The sequence below is a fragment of the Eupeodes corollae genome, chromosome 1, assembly GCF_945859685.1.
Source record: "Eupeodes corollae chromosome 1, idEupCoro1.1, whole genome shotgun sequence".
NCBI lineage: Eukaryota > Metazoa > Arthropoda > Insecta > Diptera > Syrphidae > Eupeodes > Eupeodes corollae.
This window is the reverse complement of record NC_079147.1, coordinates 167,726,600-167,740,846: the sequence shown is the minus strand read 5'-3', so window position 1 is coordinate 167,740,846 and position 14,247 is coordinate 167,726,600. Positions and strand designations below refer to the sequence as shown.

General features: G+C 31.2%; 1 protein-coding gene across 14 annotated transcripts in view; it reads left to right on the top strand.

The window, feature by feature from the left end:
- LOC129954025 (TLD domain-containing protein 2) overlaps positions 1–14,247 on the top strand; it is a 331,572-nt gene that overhangs the window by 180,095 nt on the left and 137,230 nt on the right. For 7 of the 14 annotated variants that reach the window (XM_056067629.1, XM_056067646.1, XM_056067624.1 and 4 more), the window contains 2 exons: positions 1,556–1,627; positions 10,171–10,274. In XM_056067629.1, the coding sequence (XP_055923604.1) occupies positions 1,556–1,627; positions 10,171–10,274 (176 nt within the window). The remainder of the gene's footprint in view (positions 1–1,555; positions 1,628–10,170; positions 10,275–14,247) is intronic. The other 7 variants (XM_056067634.1, XM_056067630.1, XM_056067626.1 and 4 more) reach the window with 1 other exon arrangement.

The following is a 14,247-nucleotide window of genomic DNA, read 5'->3' as shown; positions in this document are numbered from 1 at the left end:
GTGCACCTGTATCTCCTTTCTAATTTTATCCTCTCTTCCTCGCACTGTAATTAATTATGATAAGGGTATTCATATCCCCTTGAGTGCACGCATAATATAAAAACAAAAATCAACATGGGTTTGTGAGAAAAAGAATCTACGATTACTAATTTATTACAGTTCTTTCCTTTTTGATTGGATGCATTTAAAAAACACTTTCAAGTCGATTGCATAATCACAAACTTTAGCAAGGTGTTTGAGAAATTAAGTCATGAAATTCTTCTTCATAAATTAAGTAAAATTCGTCATCATATCTTAAAAGATAGATATTACCCTTTTTGTCAATTTAAAGTTAATTCTGATGTACCTCAAGCGAGTCACCTTGGACCATTGCTGTTTATTTTTTTATCAATTATTTGCCTTCTGTTTTAAATAATTCTGTATCACTAATCTATGTGGATGATGTTGAAATTTTTTCGATTTTTAACTCCATCAAGGATTGTAGAGATATCTAAATCAATTATAAGAATGGTTCATTAAAAATTGTTTGATTTTAAAAATAGACAAATGTAAGTCAATGGGTTTTACCTTTTATGTGTAAATCAATATAATAAATTATGACTATTTGTGGAATTCTTCGCGTTTGAATAGAGTGTCCAGTTGTACCTGACACGAAAAGATTGAGTTTCCACATGTTATTAAAAGTCTTTATGTTTCTTTTATAAGGTCAATTCTTAAATATGCTCAACTTATAAGAGTGCCATACTATTCCTTTTTATATTGATAGAATAGAAAATATTAAACGTAGGTTTTGAAGACTTTTATTACACTCTAATGCTTCCCTTGATAAATCTCCCATTTGTTTTTGGTCATACAGATTTTTTAGATTTGCAGTTCTGCTTTATATCTGGTGTGTCGAATGGAAAGGACCGCCGAATAGAATAGATATTCTTTTTTTTTATTTTTAGCAAAAATTGTAAAGTTCAAATATTCCCTGGAGATACTTTGCTATATAAAACAAACCTGACAATAATCTTTTACTTCAAAAAATACGAGAATAAGACTATAGCTTTCAGCTTTTTTTAAATTTCTCACTTCTGTCCATTTTTCAATTAAGTCAAGCCTTCAAAGTGTAAACCTTTAGAGATAACATAATGATTAGTTTTGAAATGTATGTTAATCTGAATTTAAAACCAGACTTAAATTCAAAACTACTTTTAGAAAGTATACATATTTAGAAAGTTACAAATTCTTTTCATTCATAGGCCTTGACCTTGCACTTATTAAAATCCATTAACTGTGATCCTTAAGAATTATTTAAGAACAATATTAAGAAACTTACACTTGCACAAATGCAAGCAACCAAACGCACTTTCCTATATAAAAAGAATAACACATTTTGAATTGAATTCCGTTGTATTTTACAAAAAAAATAAAATTATTTTTCTATTTTGTTTTGCTTGTTTTTTTTTAATAATTAATTTATTTGTTTGTATTTACTTTTTTGTTTGTTTTTACTATTTGTGTTTTTTTTTTGTTTTCTTTTATTTTTTGGTTTAATCACACTCACTAACAGGTCACGTAGAGCTAGTCAGGATGTCACTCTTATGACACGTAGTGCTGACAGTCTAGCCGTAACAGCACGCAGGTAAGTGTTGCCTTTCTGTTTTTTTTTCTTAACAACTTAAAAATTTGCACCGCATTTAATAAAAACAAAATGTAAAATTAATAAAATAATTTTTAACATTGAGTATATGTTTATATATTGCTAGCATGAATATTGTTGTATTTAAATATTTAAATTTTTTGTGAACTTACATAATATATAATATATTGCATTAACAAACCAAAAATATGAATCTAATTAAATTAAAATATATAAATTTCCCCCTTTCAGCCATTTATTGAGATGTGAAAAATTATAAATACCTATTTAAAAATTATATACAAATTAAATAAAATTAATTTACTACAATGTTTGAGTATAATATTAAAGTAAAATATTTATGTAAGTAGCCCTTAGAGAGCGTTCAATTTGAATGCATTATATGCAGTAAACGCCCACCGCTTAAAACCATTTTCTCGTGTATTATGCCTCAGAGATAATCAAATGAAAGTGATAATAATGACTGCATAATTAAAACACTTTCAACTTTAAATCAGCCCGACCGTAGCCAAATCGCCCCTTTCATCCGCCACTGCTCTCCACTGTGGCACAGATGTGAATCTTTCTTCTATAAGCGCCCCTAGAGTTTTGTAGTTACTTTTTGCATAATATAACTATATCTAGTCACAGTAACTATATTATTATCTTTTCACTGTACACATTCAGTCCCAGATTAAGAATAGAGCAAAGCATGAACCCGTCAAAGGCGCTGCTTTGAAATTCGTGAGACATTGGAACAACAAGTTTATGTTTCAAAGTTAAAAACTAATTGTATGTCTTTCTTGCCTATTATAACGGTTAGCGGAACCATTTTTAATTTTGGTCAAAATATAAACCTACCATTAAAAACGAGCCTAAACCCTCAACACCCAACTCAAACTTGAAAAGGAAAGATAAAAACCACTATGATCAGTTTTTGTTTCCGGTAAGAGTTGTCCCTGTGCTATGTCCTGAGATAAACTGTGTTCTAGAGACTAAAGGAGACCTACTAAAGAAATAATATATATACTCGTATATATATAATTACACTGGTCGACAAAATAACGTTTTTTCCTGTTACACAAACAAAAGAATACTTTTTCAAAGGATTAGAATGTCTTTAATTGGAATCTTTCTTATTCTTTCTCATCAGGTTTTTGATCCTAAGTTAAATTTCAAAACATCTGTTAAAAATACATTTTATGATGTATAATACATAAGCCAAACAGAAAAAGAACTTATTGAACTGTCAGTTTCAAATAAAGAAAATATCATATTGAATAAATGCAATTATTTCATTAAGAACATTGGCAGGTTCAGACAAATATAAGGGATTTGATTTGCAGTCAACTGCGTTCTTCATTTATATACATGACCGTGACAACTAGTAAGTTTTTCATGTGTTATAAACTTCAAACTTGAAACATTACTTAACTAACCTTTAGCTGTCATTTTAACATAAGTGGAATTGACTTAATTGTAAGGGGGATTGTTCTTGACTTACTTTCTAGTCATCTTTTTTGTTAAGTTGCTTTATTGGAAGGGAATTTTCTGGCAGCTGTTCAAGTTCCTAACATCGTCTAAGCCCGTCCAATGTATCCCCCATTAAGCTGATTTATTGGTTGGTAAATTTTTAAAAACACGTCTTTCAGTATTCGATAAAAAAAATTACATTATTAGGCCCTTTTTATGCTTGAGTCCGGCATTTACTATATTTTGCCGTCGTCGCATCAGTCTCGACAATGGCGCCGCGGTCGGTGGTCTAATTATATTTATCGTTCAGAATAGTTTAAACTTTAGGTAGTAAAGAGTAAGCTATAGTTGCATATAAACTATGAGGTTTAGGTATATACTTTGGTTCAAGGAATCCACTGCACATCAGCATGTACATTGTGCATAAGAGTATGTTATATGCACTCCATAAAAGTCTACAAAAGAAAAATTAATTTCATAAGAGCAATTGTTCTTTCTTAAAGGTATTTGTTTTGTTCTTACAAATTTAATTATTTTGCGCTGCTTAAAGTCATCTCATCATCGTCATACTGTTACCGAGAGCAGTTTAATTGATTTTAATATTAATACAATTATTATTGTTAATTATAATATCAAACTAGTTAAAACTAAAACTCATTTAAACAAATTTTGTGTTTAGAATACATGAATCGTTAAATTTGTCTGCTTCGAGTTTATGAATCTGGGTTTACACCTCTTCGAATACATACATATCTAATAAATTTAGATATTTTAGTGCAAAGTAGTTATTTTATCGATATTAGTCTATGCGATTAATTATTTATAATCCAATTAGTCGGTTAAGTTAATTATGAATTTGGACTCGATTGTGATTTGATCTACGAGTTAAGTAGAATGTCAAATAAAACATATACGCTTTATATGATAGAGATGATAGATAAATAAGTTTAATCGATAATTTTGGGTCGAAATAGGGAGCAAAGCTTGTTGACATTGAAATGTAGTTCATTTTATGTGTTGCAAGGTTTATATTTAATTTTTGGTATTATAACTAGTATCTACTTGTGCTTTCAAAAAATCAAAATTTTACACTGAATTTTTTAGAAAATTTTCACGAACTCTAATAAGTGCTCGTGACTTAAAGTGGGATTTAGTTATGCTTTTTAAAGAAGTGTATTTGATATATTCAATATTTTGTTAATTAAATGTTTTCCGCCGAGTTGCGCATTACCTCGTTAATTTTGAAAAAATCCCTCAATGGCGAAAGCGCGATGCTCACTTGACCAGTGCGACATCGTAACTGAGAAATGCACACGATCACTCATTCTAATGACACCACTAACCATTCTTTGAGTGGCATGTGGCACCGTCTTGTTCAAACCAAATATTCTCCAATTCGTATTCTTCAATAGCAGGCAAAAAAAACGGTTATTATATGACCATAATGGCTGAATCACAAACACGCTTCACCTTCGGCTTCACCTGACGTTTACGACTTCAGCCATAGGAATTCAATGCATGCTATCGTAATGGAGCTTCGACCTCACGTTTCGTTTGACAATCGTAAGGAAAAGAACGTAATGTGACTCCAAATGGAAGCTCTAGTTCAATTATTTGAACATTTGCTTTGTCTGACAGTTAAACAGCTGTAAAAAAATGTGGACAAAACAAAATATTTGCTCTTTGGAGGGATGACATAATAGAAATGTCATACAAAGCAACCTCGAAGCAGGCCCACCGTAACGCAGATGAAGCCGAAGCATGTTTGTAATTCAGACATCACTCTCCGAATTGACGCTGACAGTCGTTTCATCATCGTTTTCGAAGAAGTAAGGTCCAATCAAGAGTGAGATATATGCCTCGTCGCTTAGGAAAATTTCGTTCAAAAAATCGCCGTCCACCGCATATTGTTTCAAGCACCTATTCGACGTATCCACATTGTGAATTGTCAGCTGACTTCAGTTGTTGTTTGAGCTGAACTTTATATGGATATAGGTGTAGATCCAAATGCAAAATACGCAATAATGTACCGTAAGACAGTCCTAATTCCTGAGAACGACGACGGACGATTCATCACATTCAGGTCCTCGGCAACACTTTAACTTACAGCAACGATAAATTTTCAGGTGCGAGCGAAACGATTTCTTCACAATTTTGCCAATTGCTTGCTTAGTTGGACGATTATGTAGACCATGATCTTATCTTGAAGCACAATATGTGGCTGTGGCAGAATGTAGTAGATTTAAACAATTTGTATGTGTTGTGCGATAGTTAAGCGATCCATTTTTGTAAATGTCAGACTTTCAACTCACAAAAAAAAACTGGTTTCACAAGTTGACAGATGTCGAATTCCAGCCCTATACTTCGAAAAACCAATAAATGTTGGCTCAATATATTTCATAACGCACAAAGAAGTATCACACCCGCAAACATGTTAACTTGTCAACTAGTTAAAAAGTATTGCTGACCAATAATTATGCTAATTGTACATGTCAATATTGTACTTATATACTTCAACATTATTAATTATTGCCGCTAGCTAAATAAAACAAATGCCTGCTAGTACATACCAAACGACGCTTAATTTGCATCCGTGCTTAAAATTGAATTGCGTTTCAAGAACGATTTATGGATCAGGTTGGAATTTTCTTGGTCAATTGTTCGTTTCATTAAAACATTAAAAGCCAATCTCTTACGGCGGCGGCAAGGTATATAGTTATTGCCGCAGTGATGAACATAGTGAAAATGCCCGTGGCTATGTTATTAAGCTCATTTATCATTTGGTGGAATCAGATCTTTATATACAATTAATATAGGCATATAACATGAAGGTAGGTAAATTATTTCCGCATGCTGCGGGTCGGTGCATTTTTGAATTGTTTCTCTTACAGATCGCATTCAATAAAATTCAGGAAGTTCAAGTATTTATGGTTTTGAATCATGGATTTGAATGTGTTTAATGAAGTTGAATGCATCCGGTGGAGAGAAAGGATAAGATTCAAGGTATTGGCCATGAGCGTTTTAAGCTTGTTCAAATAAGAATCGAAAGTTGAATCTGCATTTTGACTGAATAACAAAACAAACAAGAATATTGTTGTAACAAGCTTCAAAGAAAATCAATTGTTAATTAATTGATTTTAAATAAATAGTTGAGGTTGGCATATGATTTTCGAAAATTAAGATAATTTTCGTATTGATTGATCTTTCACATTTTTCACTTACCTAAGCTATAAGTTAAAAGAAAGCATCTAAGGAATACCAAGCGATCTTCTTGGCGGTCACGTGGCTAAGCGTATTATCCAATAACTTTTGCAGAAGCTGCATAGAAAAAAAAAGTTGTCATATTAACAACCGTCGATAGTCAACCTGAAATTTGGCCAAATTGTTAAATTGTCGCAATTACAACCTTTTGTTTTAAATTGACTACTGGATAGTCAATAGAGCAATTTTCGATTGTCAATTTTGGGTAGTCAATATGACAACAAAAAAGGCAATAGAACAACTTCAAATTAAATTAGTCAAATTAGATTTCGGTTTTCAACAAAAATTATCATATTGAATACCGCAGTTGTCCTATTGACTACCGCAGTTGTCATATTCTATTATACTCTTCTACCTCCGATTTCCGTTTACGACTTTTTGTTGGTTGCCAGTTTCGTCACACTTGAGCAGTACAAATACAAAAAGTTTTCTAACTTGTCAACTCACTCGCCTTTTTCGAAGCATGGACAAGTTTTTTGACAGGTAGTGCATGTATCCTACAAAACCCGCTCATATAGCTTCAGAATCCAAGTTGTTATCCTTTGTGAATATTTCTAGACTTGATATTTTGCCTTCAAGTATCTTATGTCGTCTATTGTTCATTAGCACTATATGGAAAAATGAAATATGAGCATATAACCTTGACACTTGTGTTTCTTATTCTACTAGTTCTATCGCTTCTAACTTTGATAAATTAATTTGAAAAACCTTTATGTTTTCTTTTTAAAAATGTACTGTCATTTTAAATGTCAAAAGTATACTCAGAAGGGCTTTATTCTGCATCATTATCATGAACATCAAATTCTTATGAGATGACATTTAATAGCACAAATAATTTAATTGAATACCAAATATGTAAGAACAAAAGTTTAAACAGAACAAGTACTCTAAAGAACATCCCAAAAGCCTTTATTTCAATACCTATAGTACATCGTAGATAGGCATATGAGCGTCACACTTATGACAAACATTAAACTTCCTCACAAGCACTCTGTGCTGTGCCGTACTATAAATGAATATGCTATAAGCTCGCACTTGTTTGCGCTTTACACAGAAAAAAAAAACAGATTGCTCTATAAGTTTTTCAAAAGTGTATCACGCGGAAGGTCAAGTTCAATATTATAGTGGAAACCTTGAGCACAATGCACACTTTTCGACTGAGTGTTGCAAACATACTTATTTAATGAATGAATGAAAATAAATTTTCCTCAACTTCAAGGAAATTATTTTGAGGACGTTCGATAGCATACCATAAAAACAATATGTACACAAAAAAAATACGCTCTCAGAACTTTTTTTGCAAGCCTTTCAGATTTGAGACTTTTTGTTAGATAACCCGTAAATAATTCATTTGATAGGTTTACTCGAGTTTAGTTTATAAAGAGAACAAACTTTTCTTTTTGGGCTTGTTTCCTTTAATGGAGTTATACATTGATGGTAGAGTTGACATTCTTTAAAAAAATCATCAGATTACATAAAGCCAGTATACGAGTAGAGTTATTCCTTGGCAGCATGAGTGAAGCTCTCGAATTGGTTGGAAACATAAAAGGAAACAACAATGTACTAAATTATTGACAGATAAACGATTAAGTTGACATTTCCGCTTTCACATAAATTCTTCATAGATATACTGACTGCCATCTGTCAAATGTCTGAAATAAGGTCACCTGATGAATTTGACACACAATAATGAATAATCTATTTCTGAAAGAAAAAAGTTGGAAGTAACAATACGTTAAGAATTTATCATGTCAGGTAAATAATTTGTTGTTATGTTCTTGATACTCGATGAACAAAGAAGTATTGGAATAATTTTTGAAATGGAACAAGACTAGGGGCCTATAACGACACAAGAACTTTTTAATTAGTAGACTTTTAAACATTATATGGTTTGTTCTCTAACACAAACTTTAACTTTATTTGCTTTATCGACAGAAATTCAACTTTTAACTAATTTGATGCTCTGTCCAATTCCGTGCAAAGAATTGGTGCTATTATCTTCACTCAAAAATCTTCTTTCTTCAATGTACACAATTCTTTTTGGATTCGCTTTCTGACCAGACACCACCTGAGGGAAAGTATGTTGAAGCCTTTGCTGAATCAAATCGATTAACTCAGCTTGAAGGTCAATCCGCCAACACCCTAAACTTGTTTCCTAAAAATACGCATTCAGCGTATTACCGCCTCTCAACTTCTCATGTCAAAAATGTTACTGGGGTGCTCTCAATGAATTCTTCAGGAACTTTAACTGGTCACTATATGCTTCCTCGATAGTGACGTAGATTCCAGCACAGATATAGATACACATTTATTTCTTTGTGTAATGAGACATTTTATACGAATAGGTTCAAATTGATCAAGCTCAAAAAGTATTCATGGTTTGTTAATTCAAGCTGTAAAGACATTATTGGGATCAGAAATGTGAGTTTCTGTTGTAATAAAGCCAACGCCACTGATTAAAACCCGAAGACCTTCAACGGTCATATTTGACGAACCAAACTTTTACATCACCACAAAGTAGTTAACATTTCTGGTCATTAGTTAAAAACGTACGAAAAACCACGTCATTCTCGGTTCCAAAGGTCGTTCACAAAGACAGTACTCCATATTTAAGCTCGTTTAATAAGGCAATTTGCTGTTAATTCGACGCTACCAGTGTCACGAGTCATCCTGTTCTTAAGACGTTAAACGATTTTATGGGACGAATCTTCTTTCGAATTCGTGCAGTTGCAAGTATCCCCCTCATAATTCTTTCGAAGAGGTGTTCTTCTTTGGTATTGATAAATCTCTTCTTAATTGGATAGGAAACAACTTTCTAGCCGTCCAATAATAGTTGCAATGGAAATTTTCAAGTCTGAAATTCATAAAATAAACGGTGGTGTTCCCCAAGGATCCCTTTTGTGTCCGACTCTCTTCCTTATATTCATAAACGATCGTCTGTCTGTCACTTCTAATCCAGCGTAAGCTATCGCCGATGACACTATCGATGAGTACCACATGCACCCATGAAACTAATCAACTTTCAGTGCTCGGTATGAGTAGATGCTAACGATTCCTCCAACAACGACGGTGCAAGAAATTTCACCCATCTGATCTATCTGTAATTTACAAAGCCTTAATTCGTTCAAAGCTTGAATATACATAACTCGCATTTCTAAATGCACTCAAGACATGCACTACCGTTTGTTTCCCACAGAACTAGAATAAGAAAAGGTTCCTTCCACAACAAATTGCCAAATATTTGTAGATCCATAAGTTAAAGTAAGAAAACATTTAAATACCTTTTTAGCCTTGACTTTCAAATGTCACCACATTCAGACGTATTCTTTTTTTACGTCAATATATTACTGTGTTGCTTGCCAATGTCTTGAATACAAATGATAAAATCAACTTTAAATTCTTAAATCTTTTTTTTGAAAGTAAATAGAAACAAATGCAAATGACACTTAAATTTTGTTTAATCATGAAAACACAATTTGTCAAAAGCTCACGTTTTTTAAAGTGCCTTCTTTTATACAAAATACAGCAATAGAATACAATTAAAAAACAAACAAAACAATTTGATTTATTAAATGTTAATCTTAGTAAAAACGTGTAAGAATTTAAAATGTTTTTCATGTATTTCTAATTGACGTAGTGCTTTAAAACTTCAACTTCAAAAAAACATGAACCGCTAAATTTTATGCAGGTACATTCCTTTATCCTAATTTTTCACATTTTCAATAGATGGCATTTCAATCAATCCAAAAGTTATAAAATAAAACAAAAATCAGTTTTAAGCTAATTCATTATTTTTTTTTATTTTAATATAGGAGCAAATCACGAAGTGTTGATCATGGCCTAGCGGCGCCATTTGATTTGGATTCATTGCGTTCAAAAGTTGAAGGACGTTTTGAAAGTGTTGACCGTTTAACAAGTAAGTATATTGAAATATTCTGTTTTAAAATATATGTGTGAAAAATTATATTGAATTCAGAGACTAAAGCTGATCTTTAACTTATTTAACCAAAACTAAAACAAACAAACAAAAAAAGAAGACGTGAGCAATTATTTTTCTTCTAGAACCTGAAATAATTCCAAATCCAAACGATAATAAATTATTATTTCATACATCTAGGCGAACTTAATTAACGATATAAAAAAGCTTCTTTAACTTTAAAAGCTTTTTCTGCAATTTAATCTTATCAATTTGATAGTAAATTAATATTAATATTCAAAGAAGTAGAAGTAGGAAGTTGTGAGATAATATAATATAATATAAAGTAGCCACATATTGTTTTATCTATATGGTATAATGTTATATTTATGGTTACTTTTAGAGTCTTCTCAGAAATAGCTTCCCTATCTAAGCAGTTCATATTATAAATAATATATAAATATCGAAATAAGTAATTTATGTACACACCAAGGGCGGATCCAGACTTTTAATCAGGGGGGATCACATACTTAGATGAATTTTTACTCACCGCTTACAAATGGTCTTTAATGTTTTGTAAAGGAGGCTGAAAAAATTTAAGTAACATGATGTGTATATTAACCTTACATTTACACATTGCAATTGCTAAACAACTTTAGTAATCAAATTATTTTAGAACACTGTTGTCCAAGGTACGGTCTATAACTATTCGGATGACTCCCTATACATATGAAAGCATTCAAATATTCCAACAGTTTTGTAATTATGAAATACTTAAGAGCTAAAACACAAAAGTTTAGAGAGATTTTTTGGTGCATTTCACGCAGAAATGTAAGAAATTATTTGAAACGTATTTTTTCCCAAAAATAAAATATCATTTTCTTGTTTCCATTCCAATTGATGTGAATTACGCTACAAAAATTCAAAAATCCAGAAAATCTGATATGTAGAAATGTCGGTTTTTTAAGTATTTTTTTCGAACTCAATTATCAATCTGCTTACTCGTATTTTGATCTTAAAGACGTCAACAAAACTTAAAAATTGTAGAGAGAAAAATGTTTGGTTCTTAAATTTAAGGAAATATTTTTAAGAGAAAGTTTAAAAAAAATCACATATTTTATTCAACAAATTTGTATGGGGTCTGCTGTTATTTTTTGTATTAACAAAACCGTCGTAATGTTAAATAAATAAATTGTGTGGCGCAACAGTCCGTTGTGAACCAGGGCCTAGTGACTTACAACTCTCAACCATTCCTGTGTGCGAGTACTGTTGTCAGGAATGGAATCCGAACGGCTAATTTGAGAAAACACTTTTTCATGACAAGAATTACTCTTGAAGGATTTGTCAATTCCGTCGTAATGTTATGTTTGATTAAAAGCTTTAGTCCGACATTTTTTACTAATGCAAAACTTGCTATATAGTTCCAATATGTCACAAGTAAAAATAACTTCAATGGTCACTATTTATGTGTGTCAAAAAAAATGTAATAATAATAATTGTAGTAATAAAATTGATGATCTCTTAATCAAGGTTTCATCTTAAGAACCTGAATATTTGATCTTTTTCTTATAAACAAATTTTATGAAAATAATTTAAGGCATTATTAAAGTTTTTTCAAATTATTGGTCCAATCTATAGTTTAAAGTTTAAGAAAGTAAAATACAAATGTTGTTTTTATATTAAAAAACTAATTCAAAATGTAATGAAGATCACATCCATTAACGCAATACGATTAGTTTTGAATTGAAGGGAATTCCTACGAAAAAAAACAAACAACTTATTTCCCAGGAGGGGTCATGACCCCTACGACCCCCCTCTGGATCAAATACACACATGATAAAAACAAGCAAGCGTTTTAAAATTCAGAATTCAATCGGACGCAGACCGTACAAATAACAACTTCAGAACTAAAACTGAGTTCATAAAAGCATGCTAAAATATTAAAGATGTACGTTTCAATTCGAAATAATTTTCAAAGTTCTATATACACATAACATTTTTATTATGAAAGTATAATTTAAATTATGACTTAAATTAACTGTGATTTGTACCATTATCAGCAGCGGCAACCCCTACAGTTTGAAAATCAGGTTGAAACAACATAAGGGACTTGAAAGTAAGGCAAGTTTTAAGCATCTGATTGGGCAGTTGCCAAAAAACTGCCTTCTAATTAAGGCAATTTTGTTGGAAAGTTAACTGAAAAGTTAATCAAGACAAATCTCAGTAACTATCAAGCCAAGTCTAATCATGTCAAAATGACAGATGATTATGTTTATTAATTCTACTGAAAACTGACCTTTTTTACTTTGTGATTTTTTTATTTTCTATTCAATTTCATTTGATGTTTTATGTAAAAGGGTTTGTCGTTGAATTAGAAAAAGAATAAGTAATATTTCTTAAAATAAAAATACAAACTGAGATGGAAATGTATGTCACTTGACCACCTAACTAGATGCCTTTTTCAAAATGTTATTATTAATACAACAAAACTTATACAATATTTAACATTAAACTAATAAAATTTGTATTAAAATAATTACAATTAATCAGCTTCTTAAAATGTTTAATACCTACAACCAAAAACGTGGGGTTTTTAGGGCTAAACACAGCATATCCCTTAACAGTAAATTGTATGATGATATTGCAAAGCACAATTTTTTGTAAAGTTCTAAATCTTTATTTGACTCTATATGAATATTTGAGCGAACCTTGAATTTTAGCTTCCATAGTTTTGAAAAATACACTTTGGACTCAATTTTTAGTGCTGATTTTCAATCCGAACACTAATTTTAACTATAGCTGACTGCTCAAGTTAAAAATATATATTATTTGTACATATGTTAATGTATTTCAAAAACTTGATATGATAAAATTGTTTATACGACGGATGCTTTACAAGAACAACTCTTATTTTCAAACTGTTCTGATTTTTCCTGCTTTAAAACCGTTCAAGGACAAATGGTTTATTACCTGTGCTTTTTTGGCATTCTATAATAGTATAGTAGAAAATTCCCAAGAAAACTCATTGGCAGTAGCCAGATTTTTGTATTTAAAAATTGGTACAACTTAAAAAACCCCTGTCAGAATAATAATAAAAAATAGAACACAAATAGAAGAAAGCTTTGTGAAAATCAAAAATTAAAATTAACTTCAGCAAATAAACTACCTAAAGCTAATAAAATTGATAATTTTTAAGATAAGGTGGTAAGAAAACATCTGGAAATTGAGATTCTATAAAAATTCTTAATTTAACAATTGCTTCAAGGAATGGGTTCGTTCGTAGACTACTACATTAACATGTGATGTTGAAGCGAGCTTGAAGCTCGCCTCAATTCGTTATATACTGGAATGTCCTTGATTCGACTCGATTCCTGTCGGGAATCGGAGTCGAGTCAAGTTGTGAAGAAAACCGGTGTGGAGAAGTTGGTTTTACAGATAATGCATCAAATTTAAAAAAATGCACATCTAGTAGGTGTTGAACTATTCAGTTCTTCATTTTTTAACACGAATCAAACTATCTCACTTGCACTTTTCATAAGAAACATCGAAACACCATTTACATTTGAGAAAGTGTTCTCAGACCTAATCATTTTTAAATCTTCTTGTGCGGTGGAAACACTAAAAAGATTTATTTAATCTAAACTGAGATAAACCTTTGGTGGAAACATAGCAAAACTTAATTATCGTTTCAATTGTTTTTTCTTGCAACATAAGCCCAGTTAGTCCATGTTCATTATTAAAACTAAATAATATCAACAGCTACCTATTGATTTTTTCCGCAATGGAAAATGCATAATTCCAAATGAACAACTACTTAACGAACAAAGCCATTGAGATACAACTGCAATATTAATCGTAAAAACATTTGAAAACATAATCACATAAGATCCATTTAAGAGTCTTATAAATGTCAAAAACCCGTAAGATTCTACTATAACTTTTATCGGTAGTATTTAAACTGCGGATATTGTTT